The sequence below is a fragment of the Argiope bruennichi genome, chromosome 8, assembly GCF_947563725.1.
Source record: "Argiope bruennichi chromosome 8, qqArgBrue1.1, whole genome shotgun sequence".
NCBI lineage: Eukaryota > Metazoa > Arthropoda > Arachnida > Araneae > Araneidae > Argiope > Argiope bruennichi.
The window spans coordinates 110859849-110878734 of NC_079158.1; the positions used below are offsets into that span (position 1 = coordinate 110859849).

The 18886-nt window shown below is 28.5% G+C and overlaps 1 protein-coding gene across 4 annotated transcripts; it reads right to left on the reverse strand.

The window, feature by feature from the left end:
- Positions 1–237: 237 nt before the first annotated feature.
- On the reverse strand, positions 238–12985 carry LOC129981910 (uncharacterized). 4 transcript variants are annotated; one of them, XM_056092961.1, is made up of 3 exons: positions 12874–12985; positions 9826–9891; positions 238–2501 (listed from the first exon to the last, which is right to left on the reverse strand). In XM_056092961.1, the coding sequence occupies exon 3, from the start codon at positions 2274–2276 to the stop codon at positions 1188–1190; it is 1089 nt and encodes a 362-aa protein (XP_055948936.1). In that variant the 5' UTR covers positions 2277–2501; positions 9826–9891; positions 12874–12985; the 3' UTR covers positions 238–1187. The 4 variants fall into 4 exon arrangements, with proteins under 4 accessions (XP_055948936.1, XP_055948938.1, XP_055948937.1 ...); XM_056092963.1 differs by lacking the exon at positions 12874–12985 and adding an exon at positions 12694–12790; XM_056092962.1 differs by lacking the exon at positions 12874–12985 and adding an exon at positions 12300–12632.
- Positions 12986–18886: the final 5901 nt, after the last annotated feature.

Consider the following 18886-nt stretch of genomic DNA (forward strand, 5'->3'; position numbering starts at 1 on the left):
TAGTGACTGTTTTATCAGCAGTTATTATCATATTTTATATATAAAAAAGGATGATTTCTAATTCCCCCCCTCTCATCTTGAGAATAATATTAATTAATCTGAGAAATGATCAGCAAATATCATTTCAGCTTTCTATAATTATGGGATGTCAAAACTGTATTTGATAATATGAGAAAGCATGATAAAATAAAGTGTTTTCATATGCCATAAAAAAAAAGATGTTTTTTTTTTGTTTGTTTTGTTTATTTGAAAAATGTTCTGCCCAGTGAAGAAATGTACAATACACATTTGTAAATTCTTCTACAAGATAATGCCTAGGTAAGGCATTACTCCAAAAACTTAAAAACTGTCGAATAGCTTCAATTCAAAATCATGGCAAGTGATTAAAATAACATACACATATATAACATTAACTACATTTATTGTAAAACTCATTTCATTTTATTAAATGAATAATATGATAAAATTGATTTTCGAGTCTTTAGATCCGAAAAGACCGGCTTTCAGACTAGGGCTTCGATTTACAAGTTTATAAATGTAAAGCCAGAAGACATAAATTATACACATATAAATATTTACATATTATTATCGAATCTTCAGATTCGATGAGATCGGCTCGTAGACTAGAGCTTGTTTCTAAATAAAAAGTCAACAAAAATGAACAATAAACATTTTGTAAATTTTTCAACATGATAATGCCTACTTAAGGCATTACTCCAACAACTTAAAAACCATCAAGTATTTTCAATTCAAAATCATGGCAAGTGATTAAAATAACATACACATACATAACATTAACTACATTTATTGTAAAACACATTTCATTTTATTAAATGAATAAATTGATAAAATTGATTTTCGAGTCTTCAGCCCTCAGACTAGGGCTTCAATTTAGAAGTTTCTCAATGTAAAGCCAGAAAATAAATTATACACATATAAATATTTACATATTATTATCGAGTCTTCAGACCCAAAAAGACCGGCTCTCATACTAGGGCTTCGATTGAGAAGTTTCTAAATGTAAAGCCATAAAAGATAAATTAAACACATATATATATATATATATTTACACATTATTATCGAATCTTCAGACCCGAAGAGATCGGATCGTAGACTAGGGCTTAGATTAAGAAATCTAAGCTAGTAAAGTTTCAAAACAAAAAGTCAGCAAAGTTATATGCATAATATTAAATGAAATAATATTTCGCCACTTCCTCTTGAAGAGATGGTAACTGATTTTTCTTATAATCCAGGATCACTTCATAGGCCTTATACTTTCTCGCGCCTTTTATTCTTTCTTTTTGAGAATCAGGAATAATGCTCCAGAATTCTTTAAAAATTTCCGCATAAATATCTCCATTCAGAATCACAAATTTCACTATGTAATCCAAGATTTTCACGTAATCTTGCGGCGACAAGTTACTCGATATCTTGGTCACCATTTCCATGAAAAGAAACTGGAATGGCCATTCCAGATAACGGGTGAGCGCTTCTGCCGGTATTATCTTGAACAATTTTGCGCATTCTTTTTCGTCCATTTGGCACATGCACATTTGAAAATCATCTTTATGCAACTGGCCAAAGGCGAGAATGTGTAAATAATCCTGCCTGCACATCGGTTTTAGGTAACGAAAATAAGGACTTAATCTCAAGGGTATGTCTGAATCTCTTAAACATTCAACACTGAAATATTCTTCGATCATATGACCCGTAGGGGTGGTCTTCCCATCCTTAAGCGCATCCATCCATAGTCTTACTGCTGAATTAACTCCCCTCTTGGATGTACTCTTTACTCCAACTGCTTGAATGACGCCCCACAGACACAAGATGTCGTCGATCATAAAGTAATTGCAGGCCATTATGAAGCGATCTCTGCTGTCAATACTCCTATTTTGAACATATCTCTTGGCTGTCTCTTTTCTGTCAATCGTCCCATTGATTTTCCAGCAGAGTATTCTCCTGTAATTAATACAAAAACCTTTCCTCCGGGGCATAAGATCGTGATCCATTAACCACATCATAATCTGAAAATGCATCGGTTGGATTGTTTTGGCCACTTTTAACGAAAGCGGAGTTGGAAGAAAACTCAATTTCAGCATTGCCTGCTGCTCTATAAGTTTCCATAGTTCATATCTGCAACGATCGAAAAAATTGAACTGATAAGGGATCACTGTATCCTTATCCAGCAACTCCGATATATCTCTATCCTCTAGAAGATACGTAGCAATTTTCACACATGTCATGTGCGTTAAAGTTGGCATAAAATTGAATTCCATCTTGCTCCTCAAAGAAATATCAACACCGGTTAGAAAGAATGGTAGAAATCGTACAATCAAATGAAGAATGAGAACAGGATGCGAAACATTTTTTGGTTTGAGTGTTCAGGGAGGTAACATTTCAGGAAACTATTATTAATAATTCAGATGTCTGTTGCGAAGAATGAGAAGCAATCATAGACTAAAACTGAAGGAACATTTTCTGCAACTGCAAGGTGCACTGTCCTGAAAAAGAAAGAAAGCAATATATAAAATTTACTGTATTTCTATAAAATATCTAACAAATTTGAAGTGAGTATTGTTACAAATCTGTAATTTTGCTATCCGGCACGAATAGTGTCATCCTGGAAAAACCGTTAAAACCTTTGTAAGATCTGTACTGTGCGTGCTGAGCTTGGCGACCATTTGGCGACTAAATGGATAATACCGGAAAGTTCGAGAAGTTTCACGATCCATGCAGTAATAATCGAGATACACCGAGGTACGCCCTGATTGGTCTGAAGATTCTAGCCCCGCCTCCCGGAACTATAAAAGACGAGCACTCTGAAGCTGGGAAGAAGTTATTAAAAATCTAGCCACTAACTTCTTTAAAAACACGGATAAGAATGAAAATGAAGCAATAGCTAAAATCCCTAAATATAAACCATCTACAAACTCTAGAAGACCCCGTAATATACTACTTTAATTTATCTCAGCCCTTTAGTTTTTCTTCCTAACTTTTATTTTTTCAAACTCAAATTAAACAGTATCTCAATAGCCAATTCTAGCTCACAAGCAGTAAAAACTTACTAAGCCCAACGGCAGCGTACCCCCCCCCCCACCCCACCCTCACCTTAATATCAGACAATCACAATGAGTCCGGACACTCGTCATCTCCAAATTTCGTCGAAGACGGCCACGGCAAAGTATAGACAGCAAAGCACTGAGAAGTCTCTCCTTACCGGGGATAAGCCCCTGCCGGGGCTAGGCGCCCCGTCGAACCAACTATCAAGCTGGGAAGAAGTTGTGTGTATCGTCAGAAGTGGTGTGTGAGAGTAGTCGGAGTCGCCGACACGTAGAGATTTGGAGAGGATTAGACAGCAAGCAAGCTGCTGAACTATAGCGATTAAATGCGTTACGTTATTACGAGTAATTGACGGTATTTGTAGTAAAAGAAAATTTTGTAACAGTATGTTAAAACTGAAAATAATAATCTCAAAAATCTATTTGTATGGAAAAATTAATAAAATTGGTGAGGTTATTGTTTTTCTCCTAACACTTGACATCTTTTCTCTGCAACTATATTTTCGACTTTGAAAGATATCTTGTCTGCAGTAATTAATTTCATAATCTATCGAAGATGAACATTAGTATTTACAGATCTGAAAGGAGATACATAGAAAAAATAATGCCTGGACATACAAGATGTCTCAAAAACATTGACCGCGGCTTTTATTCCTTAAATATTGATCATAGACATATACTGTAAATTACAAAGTTGCGTAAAAAAAGGTGTAAAATGTTACGAAATCGATTAAAGGATCGATTCAGGGGATTAAATTTCAAAAATTACAAAATTTAAATTTTTCTCGTACCTCATACAAAAAAATTCCCAATGAGTAAAATGTACCCCATCCTCTAATAAGGTCATGTACAAAATTTCAGCAATTTATCACAAAGATATGAAATTACATAAATGCTGACTTAAACCGCTTTTCGACGCCTATATATGAGTTCGCAAAGCGGAAAAATCATGTCGGATGTTCGTGTTTTAGGGGGCGTACACAAATTAACAAAGAAAGGAATAATTGAATAAATAAATAATAATTTTACTATTTATTTGTAGAAATAATAACTTAAAGGAAAGATTACATAACTTAAAGGAGAGATTACATAAGTTTTTTTTACAAGTTCATTGACTGTGCTATTTTTAAGTTATATTCTGCAATTCAAGATATAAAATTTTAAATTATTTTTCAGGAAGCATAGATTTTAAAATTTGTATTTAAAACTTAAGATATGAAGCCTATTTTATTTCCTTATGATGCATTCCTGCGTCGCGTCATCTGCACTGAAGCTGTAAACATTTGTATATTAATTTGCGATTGACCCTTCACCAACTTTGTTTTAACATATCTTTGAGAATTTTCATGATAAAATTCTGAAATTTTGTACATGACCTTGTTAGAGAATGGGGTACATTTTACTCACTGGGATTTTTTTTTTTTTTTTTGTACGAGGTCCGTATAAAAATATAAATTTTGTATTTTTTGAAGTTTAATCCCTTGAAAATTTTAATCGATTTCATAACATTTTACACCCTTTTTTACTCAACTTTGTAATTTACAGTATATGTCTATGATCAATATTTAAGGAATAAAAGCCACGGTCAAGCTTTTTGAGACACCCTGTATACTTATAAAGATCGAAAGAAAATTTCAAATGTCAATTTTCGAATTCAATTCCACAATTCTGTTAGAAACAAATATTTTTAAATAGTCGCCTTTGGCGCCCGTAAATATTAATTTTGTTTAACCGCTCTTTATAATAAAGATGAATGTGTGTGCATTGGCGCTGTATAAGCTAAACCGCTTGCGCCTAAACTATCATACTTGGCACATATATATTTTGGAGGGTAGAAATATGCATTTCGAAGCAAATTTTTTCGAAATTTTAATTAGAACTTTAATTAATAAGAATCAATGAATTTTTTAGGTTGAATTTTCATGATGGAACAAAAAAAACTGTAATTAAAATTGGGGAAAATGCAAGTGAAACGCATTGTTTAATGAATGCGAATTTTGTTTAAGAAGATTTAATGTCTTTTGTGTGTGTGTGTGTTTTGTGGCAAATGGACGGAAAAGAAACTCTAGAAGAATATAATCATACAGATAGATCAAGTTCCCCAAGAACACCAAAAAATGTAGGAAAAGTACGCGATTTCGAAACAAACAATTGCTGTGTCAATGAGAATTATGGGAAAAATCTTTGAAAATTGAGCAAAGCAAAAATCTGTGCCAAATTTGCAACTCACATTCAATAAAGTTAAAACATAGCAAAAAAAAAAAAAAAAAAAAAAACAAATGCGTGTTAAATCAGCCTCTGCATTTACCTGCGACTTCTCTTTACTCCCTAAATTTAAAATAAAGTTAAAAGAAGTTAAAGTTAAAAGTGATTTTAATGATATAAACAGCTTCGACGCGAACGTTGGAGGCAATCTCACAAAATAAATCAGAAAAAGCGTTCAAATCGCTATTAAATCACAATAAAATGTATTATAGCCAAAGAAGCTTGTAATGTGATTTTTAGGAGTAGAAAAAGCAAGGAAAGGAAGCAATAATTTAATATTATTTGAAATAATAACATATTAAAAGAATTTTTATATTTACAAACAAAAAAATTATCTTTATTTATTATCTAGAAATTAGCAAGATAAAATTTATATATCAAGGGGGGAGATATATTACCTCTCATGCCTTTTAATTGTAAGTCACACAAAATTAAGAACTGGTGTGAAATAAAACATTTTTGTTATCATGATACAAATGATTTAATAATTACTTAACAAAAAAAAATTACAAAGCAAAATTTCTTTTTTTTATTTATTCATTTTTTCTAATTCATGTACTTGGACATCAATTTCGGGAGATTTTTCAGCTATCAATTTCATACGGCATTTTTGTGCAACCTAACATACATTTTTTTTAGCTATTTCACTTTCAGGGAGCATATGTGAAAAAATTTTCGATATATTATTGAAAGTATTAATGGACGAATGTGCCCCAACCAGTTTTAATGTCCATCAAAATCTAACTTCAAATTATTGTTCTAGAACTAAAAAGTTCAAAATCGGTTTATTTTCGGACATTAAATTTGACGTTTTCGGACGTGTCATATCATCTTGTCCTTCATTCCTTTAGATACAAAGCCTAATATTAATTATGACTCTTTTTGGAACTGGCATGCAATTTTGGTTCCCTTTTTAGGCATGACTAACAAGTGCATATTTTCCCATATTACTTAGGCTTATCGTTTTCTTATAAAGCGAGCAGTACACAACCAATGGATTTTGCGGGACATTTTGTCGGGTGGATCCTAGCACAGCCCACCTCTTGGCGTTTTTTTGAATTCTCGCCAAACGAGTGGCGATAACGTCGCCAATGTGGCAACCTAGACAGATTTGTTTTTATTTATTTTTAATTTATTCATTTTATATTATATTTATTTGATTTTTTTATTCTAATTTTTATTTATTTATTATTTTATTATTATTTATTATATTTATTTTTTATTATTATTTCTGGCCTTCAAGTATCGTTTTTTAATTGAAAAATAATAATAATAACAAATATTCAATTAGTAGTCAACTTGGCGAGATTTCAAATAAGTCGCCAAGAGGTGGGCCAATCTAGGATTTTACCCATTTTGTCGAACTCTTTCAGCAAAAATCAGTATTGATTATATTTATTTGCCCAATTCGTATTAAATACGGATTTTGAGTAATTATTGCTTTTTAAAAAAATCTACTATGAATAAGTTATTCTACTCTACTCTGAATACGCTCACATTTCTCAAATAATAAAGAAACCATTCAATAAACTCAACGTGTTTAGCGACTAAACATCACCGCAACGCGTCAGCAGTTTGAATGGTGTTACTCCAGCCAGAGAAATGTATTCTATGCTTTCAACGTAGTTACTGAAACCTCGCGCATGCTCATAGGGTTCAATTCGGGAATCGCATGGAAAAAGAACAACTGTCTCGCAATCAAAACTGAAATGATTTAAACAGAAAAAAAAGGGGAAGGGAGTAAAAAAAGAGGTGATTTCCCTTAGAGGTGAATAAAGGGAAGAGAGGTATTTATTCGTTTTTGGAAGTTATGACTACGATCTTCCATTCCAGCAATCTTTAGAAATCGGCAATTTTTAGAGAAAAAAAATAAGTAACTTAAAATTCCCTGCATTTTTCGAATTTTTTATTATAAAAATTTTTAAATTTCCTTGCATTTTCCCGGGTTTTTTTTAGATAATTTTTAAATTCCCTCAGTTTTTCTGGTGCCATGACAACCCTGTTTTTTAATATAGTAAACTAACTTTGATGTTGAATTAAAAAAAAAAATCTTGAATATCCTTCAAGATATTGCATAAATTAATAAAAAATTATTCTGTAATACACATGAGACTTCAATTCGGAACGATTCTACTCTATCTATCCTTCCATATTCTTTTAAAAATACATATTTGTTTTCAGCAAAAACATTTTTGCATTAATTGGAGTAAGGGGAGACAACAGAAAATTAAAGTTTAGAATAGCACAATTAACAGAGCGGTGAGTTATAAGGTTATCAAAATTTAAAGCTTAAAAATATTTTGTTGAGAAAAACTTTTAAGACCAAGTTTCATGAAATATTTAATTGGAAATTTTGGCGATCAGTAAACCTGGCGAATCAACTGGTTACCAAAGGCGACAAGTTTCAAACAAATCTCTAATTCCTAAATTGATATTCACAATTGACTAGATAAAGTATTTCTCAGCATCAAATTGTAATCGACATTAAAGTCATAATATTTTAAGGTACTTTTCCATTTCCGAAGGCATTTCATTGGCGACAGTTGAAATTATTTTCGCCAAATTGCCAACAACAACAAAAAAAAATCGCCAATATTTTGGCGAGTTTTTACAGCTTTCGGAAACGGAAAAGTAACCATTTTAATAGCTTATTACTTGTTATGTTACGAATTACTATGTTATCTTTATGAGTTGTTATGAATTATTTCATTACTATTAATGATTAATATATTATTTAATAATCATTGATAATAATTTTTTTTGAAATCCTTCAATGAATATCATTCCGGATGAAAATGTTTTCTTTTGAGCGATTGAGTTTCTCTGTTTCTTCCTTAGCTTGGAAAAGTCTGTGATAGACTGCTTTTTTCTTTTTTGTTGTTTGATACTGAATGATGAAGTTGGGAGTTTTCGAGAATAATCAAGTCAATTCCAAATAATAATTTTTTTTAAAATATTTTTTTTTTTTTTTTTTCCTATTTGAATATTTGACATAATCCCAGTCTTTAATCCTTTTGCCTCTAAATGTGGAAAATTTTAACAGCAAATAAATAAATAAGAGAAAAAAGGAGAGTAAAATGAGAAAATACAAGCTTCATCATATGAAATAGATGATGAAAATAGATAAGAATAATCTAATTTGTTTAGAACGCAGACTGAAATCTGAAATAAAACATTTCAAAAATCTCTATTAAAAAATATGACCTTAAAAAAAGCAAAACACCATAATTTTTCTTGTATTCATTTTTCTAAAGAATATTATTACCTTTATTTGTTAGTTCAGAAAAATGCACAATTTCATCCAAAAGTTAATGTTAATAACAAAACTAACAATATGTAATGAGAAAAATCAACACAAAATAAACGGCAGCAATCAAATTCTTAAAAAAATATCCATTAATAGCTGGTGAGTGAATATTATTTCATTACTCAAAACTATTTAAGTGAATGTTCGATTTTTGATAAGCTGCAGTTAAACAATTTGTAGAAACCACAAATTGAAATATTTCAGTTTTAACAATTATTTGATAAATCATGTAACTTTTTATAGTACATACAAAACATTTACACAATCACATTTACAACTATATCTTATATTATTTCATATTCCAATTTTAATAATAAAACATAGGAAAAAGTTTCTTTCTTTTAAAATTATTCAAAAATGTTTTATCTTGTCTGAACTTGCAGCTTTAGAGGCATTCTTGGAAATAAAGTTTCAAAAGCAAAAAAATACAAGACTCTAGGGCTCAAGGACTCAAGTTACAATATTTTTTAAATCGAGCATTACTCACATTTCGAGATATGCAAAAATCTACCTTGTAGTTTGTGTAAGTTAATGCATCAATCAAGGCTATTTTTATTAATCACAACTTATAGAAATAGTATTAGTTCTTTAGCAAAGAGTATTTGCAAAGGTATACATTAAATACTAAATCTACTCATAAGTAATAATATATGCATCATAAACTGAGTTACTTTTGATTTATTTTTCATAATTCTACTTCATTTTGTATTGTACATGAAAAAAAGGAGAAGAAAAGAACTACTTTTTAATGCAGATGTTATGTACTGTTATTGATTTACTGAATTTCGTAATATACCAATGTCAACAAACATGTGAATTGGTGGATTTATCATAGGCATACATCAAGTTTTTCATAAATATATGATTTCACTACAAACTTAAGCTGATAAATGATTATGATTAAATAAGATTTTTTCGAAATTATGATTATCCAAAAAAAAATTTTATGATCTGATTTAATTTTTCAAGTAAAAAATTATTTGAAAAATAATCAGTATTCCAGTTTTCTGCATTTTTTTTTTTTTAAAGTTGAAAAGTTACTTGAAAGGATATTTAAATTAAGTATAAATTATATATATATATATGCTGATTGAAACCTTTATAGTATGAAATTAAATTTGAATATTTTAATAAACATTTAACATTTATTAACATACATTAAAATAATTTACTATGCATAAAAAAAAGCCAAACCTCAATATATAAACAAGGCCAGCCTGAATAAATGTAAGTCCTGGTGCAAAGTTGATTTGCAGAGCCCTGAAACAAATTTCATAAAATAAATTAATAATTTATTGCATTTTGCAATTTATTACAGAACATAAATTAGTACAATATGGGCTTAAGGTACAGCTGAAAGTAAAAATAAACATAACTTTCAGTTACAAAAATGGTTATTAGTAAAATAACAAAAACTGCTTCAAAAGCTATTAAAATACAATAGAATACGATTTTACTGAAATATGGATCTTGGAAATTTTTAAAGCATTTTTTTTTTTTGTTGTTGTTGTTGTTGTTGTTAGATCCAATTCAAATAAATTATTTTTAAGTAAATACTTAAATATTTTTAATAATGCCATCTTGGTAATACAAAATTCAATCTTTGATTTTATTAAATGTATAAAGTAATCAATATTAACTTGAAAGGTAGCATTTCGTGTGAGCACAAGCATCACTGGCTTGTGCTCATACTATTTTCCGTCAATTCTGCTCGGAACCGTTTACTAATACAATTATTAATCCCCAACTCAAAATGTAATAAATGAAAGCATTTTAAATGAAACTGGTATAATATATATCTAAATATAATGGTATTCTATCATAACTATAATGGAAAAAAGGGAGTATACTCTAAGTATTTTTAAAATACTTTATGCAAGGCTTTTTAAATATACTTTAAAACTTAAATTTAAAACAAAAATGAAGTTAAATAATATTTTTTATGAATGGTAAAAGTAAAATTATATTCTTTAAAATTCAGTTATTGCAAATTTCTAGTTAATTTCAAAGAATAAAGTTTAGCTATAAAAAATTAAATGCATCCCCCTTCTCCCAATGTAACAATAGTATACAGTTTGCATTGATGAGAATCAATTCACTTTATGTTAAAAAATATAATCACAAATCACCACTAAGTAAAAATTCTTATTACTAGCAATACATTTCATTTGCCATTTAATAATGATCCAGTAGGAAATTGATTTTAACTTAGCTAACATCTCATAGATATTCATATTAGAATATGATCTATTAGCTTAAAAAAATTCAGAGATTTCTATAATAAACTGTCATTTGTTATGCAATTTTCTCAAAAAGTTTGTAATGAAAGATTAATTATTCAAAATAACATCTTTAGTAATAAATTGTATATCAAACTCAAAATGCAAGGTTATATAACCAGCAAAATTATTTAGGCCTATCTCAGTACATATACACACAAAAATACAACTGCATTAAAAATGAATTCATAAAACTAATTATGGTTCAGTCTGTGACAACAGACTGCAATTTTGTCAACCAATGATTTTAAGCCAATGTAATACATGTCATAAAAAAATGCACTAAGCATTTGTTATACCTCATTTAAAAATTAAACGATATATTTATATCTTAAGCAGACATAAATATATCGCATTATAAAAAAATGCCCAAAATATAGAAAACTTTTTAAAACATCATTGATTTAATTTCAGAAATATGTTTATAATAGAAAACAAATCTTCAAGAAAGCTTTCAATATTCATAGTTTTGAATACATATCATTGATAACATATGGGAATTTAAATTTTGTAGATGTGCATTCTGTTATGCTCAAATGATAATTATTCAGACACATGTTAGTTTCATATAGATGCTAAGCTTCTTTTTGTGTGAGCATGTATTTGATATGCACAGAGGACAGTAATTTTTCAGGCCTTTCAATTCAATAAAGTTATTGTTTATATTTTATCATTTTCTTATTTCCATGATTTTAGGCAAGCATCTCAGATCAGCAAGATATTTAATGTACATAGTGTTTTATAAAATCAGTATGTTTTTAATTTATGAAACAAAGAGAATATCATATTTGAACATATGTTTACTTCATAGTTTATGGGTGCTAAATTTCATGTAGTTTACATTACTTTGATATACTGAGAAAATGTTAATTAATCAGGCATTTTAGTTTAATTTTTATTTTATAAATTGATACAAGAGATATCCATTAATATTGAGAATGAAACCAGATACAAAATTATTTATTCAAACAATCTGTAATTAAATAATTTGAATTTAATATACAAATATTTATAAAAAGATTTAAGCGAATGAGCATAATAAGTGGAATAAACTGCATGTTTAACTTATCCACGAGGAGAGGACTAGTGGAATTAAAATTATTTGCATTTAATAAAACTCATTCGTGAAATAAAAAAAATGAACTTAATAAATATATTGTTATTTATAATATAAAAATGAAAATTAATCATATCTTAATTTTTAATCAGCTAATGTTCAATCATCAGAAATTTTAAATCTACTTAACAGCAATAAATGGTAAGAGTACAGCAACAATAAAAAACATCTGGAGTTGAGAGAATTTAAGTCCAATTAATTGTCAATCATAAAAACAGGTTTAAACCAATGATTACAATGAACAAAATAAAATACACACGAAATTTACTTACGAGATAGGTTACTTCAATTTTAAAAAATTCTACAGGTGTTTCAACAGGACCCACACATTATCTTATAAAATATACAATACATTAAAATTGCTAAATTTGAACGAAATTATACATAAACAAAGGAAATTGAAAAGAATCCCATTTAAACTAACGAAATCCACTTTCATCCCCTTCCCGGGTTTATGATGCTAACAAATATGGTACACAATCTTGCTTCTGCATCATATTGTCATACACTCAAATAGTAACACAATTTTTTAAAAAAATTATAAATTCAATAAAATATCGTGCTTATTATGAGGCAATAAAGCACGATATAGTATATTAAATTTTTCTCCAAAACTTATGGTGTAATTATACACAAATGGAGAGAACTGAAAGAGATCTAAATCACCCGAAATCCACTTTGAAGACCCGCATCTGTGATATTAACAAACATGGCATAAAACACCGGCTCCGTGTCGTATTATCTTATCATATACTTACACAATAAGATAAATAAGACATTTAAGTTTCAATAAAATATTGTACAATACTTAAACTAATATTTGAAAGATAATAGATAGATATCTACCTGCTCCTTATGTCAGAAGTTGCCAAGCTACGACTGATTCATTGATTGATCAAGAGGGTTATGGGATTTTTATCTGCAATGGCTGTCATCCCTGCATTCAAGTCACTGATCCATGCTAAAATAAACAAAACAATGTAGCAAGGCAGTCACAGTTAAAGTTTAAACAATTTTGTTAAGAAATTTAAATGCATAATATTTTATTGAAATGAAAATTGAGTTCAATTTTCGAAGGTACGTTTTGAACCTTTAAAAATATCCTCGAAAGAGTCCACCCATTGCGGCGCAATAGAAATCCATGCCCTCATAAAAATCAAGTGACCTAATGCGGCAATGGCAAATATTTTTCTCATTGAAACAACTATTTGTCAAATTTAGCAAATATGTCCTTGTTCCAATCATGTTGTCTCAAAAAATTTCATTGGGACGATACCGGAACAACAGTAAAAATACAACCATAGCGGTCAATGGCTGGCCTCGCGTCAACGCACCTTTAGGGGCAGCAACTGCCCTTCCTTTTTTGAATTCAGAAAGTATGAGTGCCCAATTCAGAGATCTTTGTAATGAATTATAACAAAACTAACGGTATCTCAAGTGAACATCGTCGAGCACAATTTTTTTTACTTCGGCGGGAACATAATCACTTCAGCTGTGGAGTCTCTGTGTGTGTGCATAAGGGGGGGAGGGGGGTAGAATGCATCTAAATCGGAAATATTATTACGTCTGCAATAACGCATTTCTCGAGTTGCTGACATAGTTTACGAATTAAAGAGATTGACAAAAACTGTAGTTACTCTCTACCAGTGCGAACATGTTCACGCGAAAGAAATTTTAAATTGTTAAAAATTATATGAATACGACATTATAATAAGAGCGGATACAGACTTACATTTTAGGGCTGATCATGCTCAATAATATAGTTTTAGATAAGGATATTTTTTAGAGGCGTTTAGGGGGGTCAATATAAAACGCTAATCAGCCGTGAATAAGACGTTGTGAATTAAAGTGGCTTAAAAATTATTTTTAATGGAAATTAAAATTATTATTAATTATTTTTAATTTATAATTAAAATATTTTTATAATAAAGAAAAATTAAATGTATAGAATTATAATTTTATACATTTAAATTATAATTATTTTTAATTACTTTTAAAAATTATTTTTAATGAAAAATTATTTTAAATTAATAATTTAATTCAAATTAATTATTGTAAATTAAGTTGCATTAATGTAATGTAATTATTTTAAATGCAAAGTTAGAAGTGGCTTTTTCAAATTTTAATTAATTTATTTAGAAGGAAAGAAAAAGAAGTATTGCTCCCTATCATTACTTATAGTTTTCCATGATTGCTATTAGCATTAAATTTACTCAGCTTCGACTATATAATACTCTCACTTTCTCTCTCTCTCTCTCCCCCCTCTTTCTCTCACCTTCTCTCTCCCTCTCTCTCTCTCTGTGTGTGTGTGTATTTTTACTTGGATAATATGTGAATATCAAAAAGTGTCAAAATTGAATTATCCTACAAAACATTCAATTTTTTTATTGCCTTATTCAGATAACTGGCCAAACTGTAAATCGAGGTGATTATTGTTTGAATGTGATACCAGTTTTCAGAGGCATTCCCGTACTTTTAAAAGCTGTATTAATTCAGTCTGTAATATTTCAAGTTCTTATAGACTGGTACACTCAAATAAAATGTCATCCAAGTAAACAACCTGCTAAATGACGTTAGATGTATTGGGGAAATTTTCCCTTCTCATACATTATGAGTTGCTTTAATACCAGTGCAAACAGGTAATATGCGGGACGATGTTTCATAAGTAATGGCTTTTAATTTAAAAATCTGAACAGGTTTATTAGATTGAAATTTGAACAGGTTTCCAAAAGGAATTTTTTTTAATGCACTTCTTCAGCGTTTATTTAGATTTTTCTAAACATACGACAGATGTCAGAACTGAAAAAATAATCTCTTTGCATCAATAAGCCATCATAGAAATTTTAAAGTGAACAAATCAATTTAAGTGAAATTAATAAAATTACTAATAATCATAATATAGTTCTTTCGGTTTTGATTAGTCTTTTACATTCAACCTCACTACGTGTTTATAGTTTTTGATTAGAGATATTTTACCACTAACACAATTGGTTTACTTCATTTTATAATATGCATGATGTAGAAAAATTTGATTTTTTTTATCAACTCATATATATATATATTTAATTTAATGATGACTGAAACCTGTTTTAGATTTTAAAAGTGGTGACATAATTAGGACATCTTATAATTCAGAAAAAGAGGCAAATTTTACATTTGTATTCATGGCACAAAATTCAAAATCTAGGTACAAAGATGTATATTTCTTTTATGCAAAAACAGTAGTTGAAAAATTAATATATGAAATAATTTTATTGGCCATCAAAACTTAGAAATTATCGATTATAATGTAATCTATATATCAAGTAATGTCATAAAAAGCGAAGCAGTTTGTTTCCATAGCTTCCAAAATTAAGTATATGTTATTTACACCCAGTAAATCCTAATATACCTCTGTTTTATGCAATAGATGCAGTACATTTGCTTAAATTTATAATTGGTCATATTAAAATTTTTTTGTCCAAACTATGGTCTACAATTTTTTTGTAATGATTTGTCAAATTCTCAAGTTATAGATAGAATCACTTTTCCTTCTGAGAAAACTTAAACAAAATGTTAGCTAATTAAAAAATTTACGATTTAGAAAAGATTTAAATGGTTAAATATACTCATGCTCTGACTACTAAATCCTTAAGCCTCACTGGTTTTGAAACACAAGATGCTCGTTTAGTCTTGGATGCTTTTAATTTAAATTTATGTCAAAGTTAAAACTTGTTTGTGTAAAAAAAAATTGGTAAATGCTGTTGACAATGCAGAAAATTATTGCTTATTTTATAACTCATGACTTTTTATTTTTTTACAAAAAATATACATGCATGTTTTGAAGAGTTGCATGTAATTCAAAAAAAAATATTTAAAAATTTGTAAAGTATTGTTTTGTGTGAAATTAAAAAAAAAAAAAAAAAAAAAAAAAAATTGAAATGTGTCAAAATGTTACATTATAAATTAAATAATATTCGAGTCACACAAATCACATTATATTAATTATATAATAAAATAAAAGTCCCTTTTTATCAATATATTTTAACGAAGCAAAAAAAAAAAGTATTTTCATTGTATTTTTAACAGTAGAGTTATTCGTACAGCAGCCGTCCTGGTTTTTTTTCCAGGTTTTCAGCTTAAATCTAATTCTAGTACCGCTTCTATAATCTATATGTCTTTTTTACAAATTTTTATCAAAAAGCATTTAAGAAAGGATTTCCAAACATTCATTGCTACCCTTATATAATAAAATAAAAGTCCCTTTTTATCAATATATTTTTAACGAAGCAAAAAAAAAGTATTTTGATTGTATTTTTAATGGTAGAGTTATTCGTACAGCAGCCGCCCTGGTTTTTTTCCAGGTTTTCAGTTTAAATCTAATTCTAGTACCGCTTCTATAATCTATATGTCTTTTTTACAAATTTTTATCAAAAAGCATTTAAGAAAGGATTTCCAAACATTCATTGCTACCCTTATATAATAAAATAAAAGTCCCTTTTTATCAATATATTTTTAACGAAGCAAAAAAAAAAAAGTATTTTGATTGTATTTTTAATGGTAGAGTTATTCGTACAGCAGCCGTCCTGGTTTTTTTCCAGGTTTTCAGCTTAAATCTAATTCTAGTACCGCTTCTATAATCTATATGTCTTTTTTACAAATTTTTATCAAAAAGCATTTAAGAAAGGATTTCCAAACATTCATTGCTACCTTTTGGAACAGTCATGTGAAATTTAAAAATGAAAATAAAAACGTGTGGCCAAATGGCTACACGTTGCACTGAAGAGTTAATTTGTTTGATATAGTATATGCCAAGTTGATATTTAAAAATTATTATAAACTCAATTTTTTTCAGTAATTTCTACATTGAAATAAGATGATGTTGCATTTTATTTACTGGATAATTTTAAAAATTCGTTAGAAAAAGGAGAAATTGTAAATATGCAAATGGAGGACATTACGAGAAATACAACTAGAAACAATAGAAATTACAAGTAAAGCGATTTAAATAACAATATATTTTACTATTATGTATCCTGAAAATTTTTTTGCTGGGAAAGTGGAAACTGCTGCATTAAAGAATCGTTTCGACAAGCATCGAGAACTTACTGATCCTCAATACAATATACCATTAGGATGAATCTATGATACTAAGAAAAAAATTCGTCTTCAGTCTGTGTTGTTCTTATATTAAAAATCAGACGAACAAAGACAAATTACCTAACATTCTTTGATGAGAATGATAATTATAATTTTGATGCAAACTCTGACATTTCTCTTTTTTTTAATGAAATATGTGTTTCTAATAGTGACATTGAAAAGGTAAATCAAAAATTTCAGCCTGCATTCTTTGTTTGAAACTATTATATTCATTTTACGTTTAAAAAACGGCGTGTTTACAAAACCCAATTGTTACTGGAAAGATATATGGTTCTTGATGGAAATTGCATTTCATGAATAAAAAGTTTAGAATTGGATGATTTAAGTAGCCAAACAATTATAATATACAGTAAGTAATTATTTCAAAATTATTATCACAAAAATATGAAGAATATTTCTGAAGAAGAGTAGCATGTAAATTGTCTATTAAAAATCCACATCCAGCTGAAAAGTATTTACTTGTAATAATAATGCTTAAACGGTCTTACATTTTCTTATTTATGAAATAAAATTTCTAAAAAAAAAAAAAAAATCAGCTAATATGATTTTAAGAAAATGAATGTTAAAAAAGTGTATAATAATCTAACTTTTACTAACTTTAAAAAACTTTCTAAGCTCCTTCTAAAAGTTAACCAACTTTCTATAAAACAAGAAATTGAAATTAATGATTTTAAATACAATTTAAATTACATTGTATTTATTGTATTTTTATAAAGTACCTATTTCTTTTTCTAATGGAATCATTAGAATTTATTTGTGTCTTTTTTTTGATTGACACAAATAAATTTGATTGATATTAATACTATAAAAATATACCAAATGAACTAAATAAATATTTATTTTCTTGCATACCACTCAATAAATGTTGTGTCGCACAAATATTTTATGTCTATTTATGTCATTATTTGATGATATATATATTGAGTTTTCAATGCTCAATTACACATTAATAAATTTCAGTTTTTAATTTTTTTTTCTACAATTTCTTCTACATCAAATGAAATTTGGAAAAAAAAATGGATAAAACTTGTAAAAAAAATCAGCTCATATATTCTTGAAATATTCTTTTAATTTTGTATAACCATTATAAAAATATATTGCACTTTTCATATACATAGTATAGAGAAAGTATAGTTATCATTAAAAAATTCGAACTCGAGATTTTGAAGAGTTACCTCGTTTTAGACCTTCCTGAGTTTGAAAAATACATTTTTGGAAAATATCCGTCTGTCTGTGACAAAGATAACTCAAAAGCGATTCGAGTAAGATGGTTGAAATTTGCTATACTGTCTTTACACCAATATTGTAACTTGCAGATTGTTATCAAATTTTGAGTAAAATCTGTTCCCAGGAAGTCCGTCTGTTCGGCTGTTCGAATATAAGTTAATACGATGACTACAAAACGAAATGATTCGGTACATAGATTTAGCTTCTATAATGTAGCACCTGTCAAAGTTTGAGCCAAAACTAACAATGAGTTGATTGTCTATCGGTCTGAGTTTTAGAAAGATATAAAAGGGATAATTCAGAAACGCAATGTCTTAAATATATTAAATTAGATATTGGATTTTGTAACTACAAGTGCAGTTTTGTGTCAAATCTTTGTTTGCACACAATTGCAAAAAAATGTATTTAAAGTACAAATTCGATTTTCGAATATTCTTTACTTAGTTTAGTTATATTAATATCCCGTTTTAAAGCAACACTAGGGCTATTTTGA

Coding starts and splice junctions, on each gene's coding strand:
- LOC129981910 (XM_056092961.1), bottom strand. CDS start 2,276: ATGGAATTCAATTTTATGCCAACTTTAACGCACATGACATGTGTGAAA.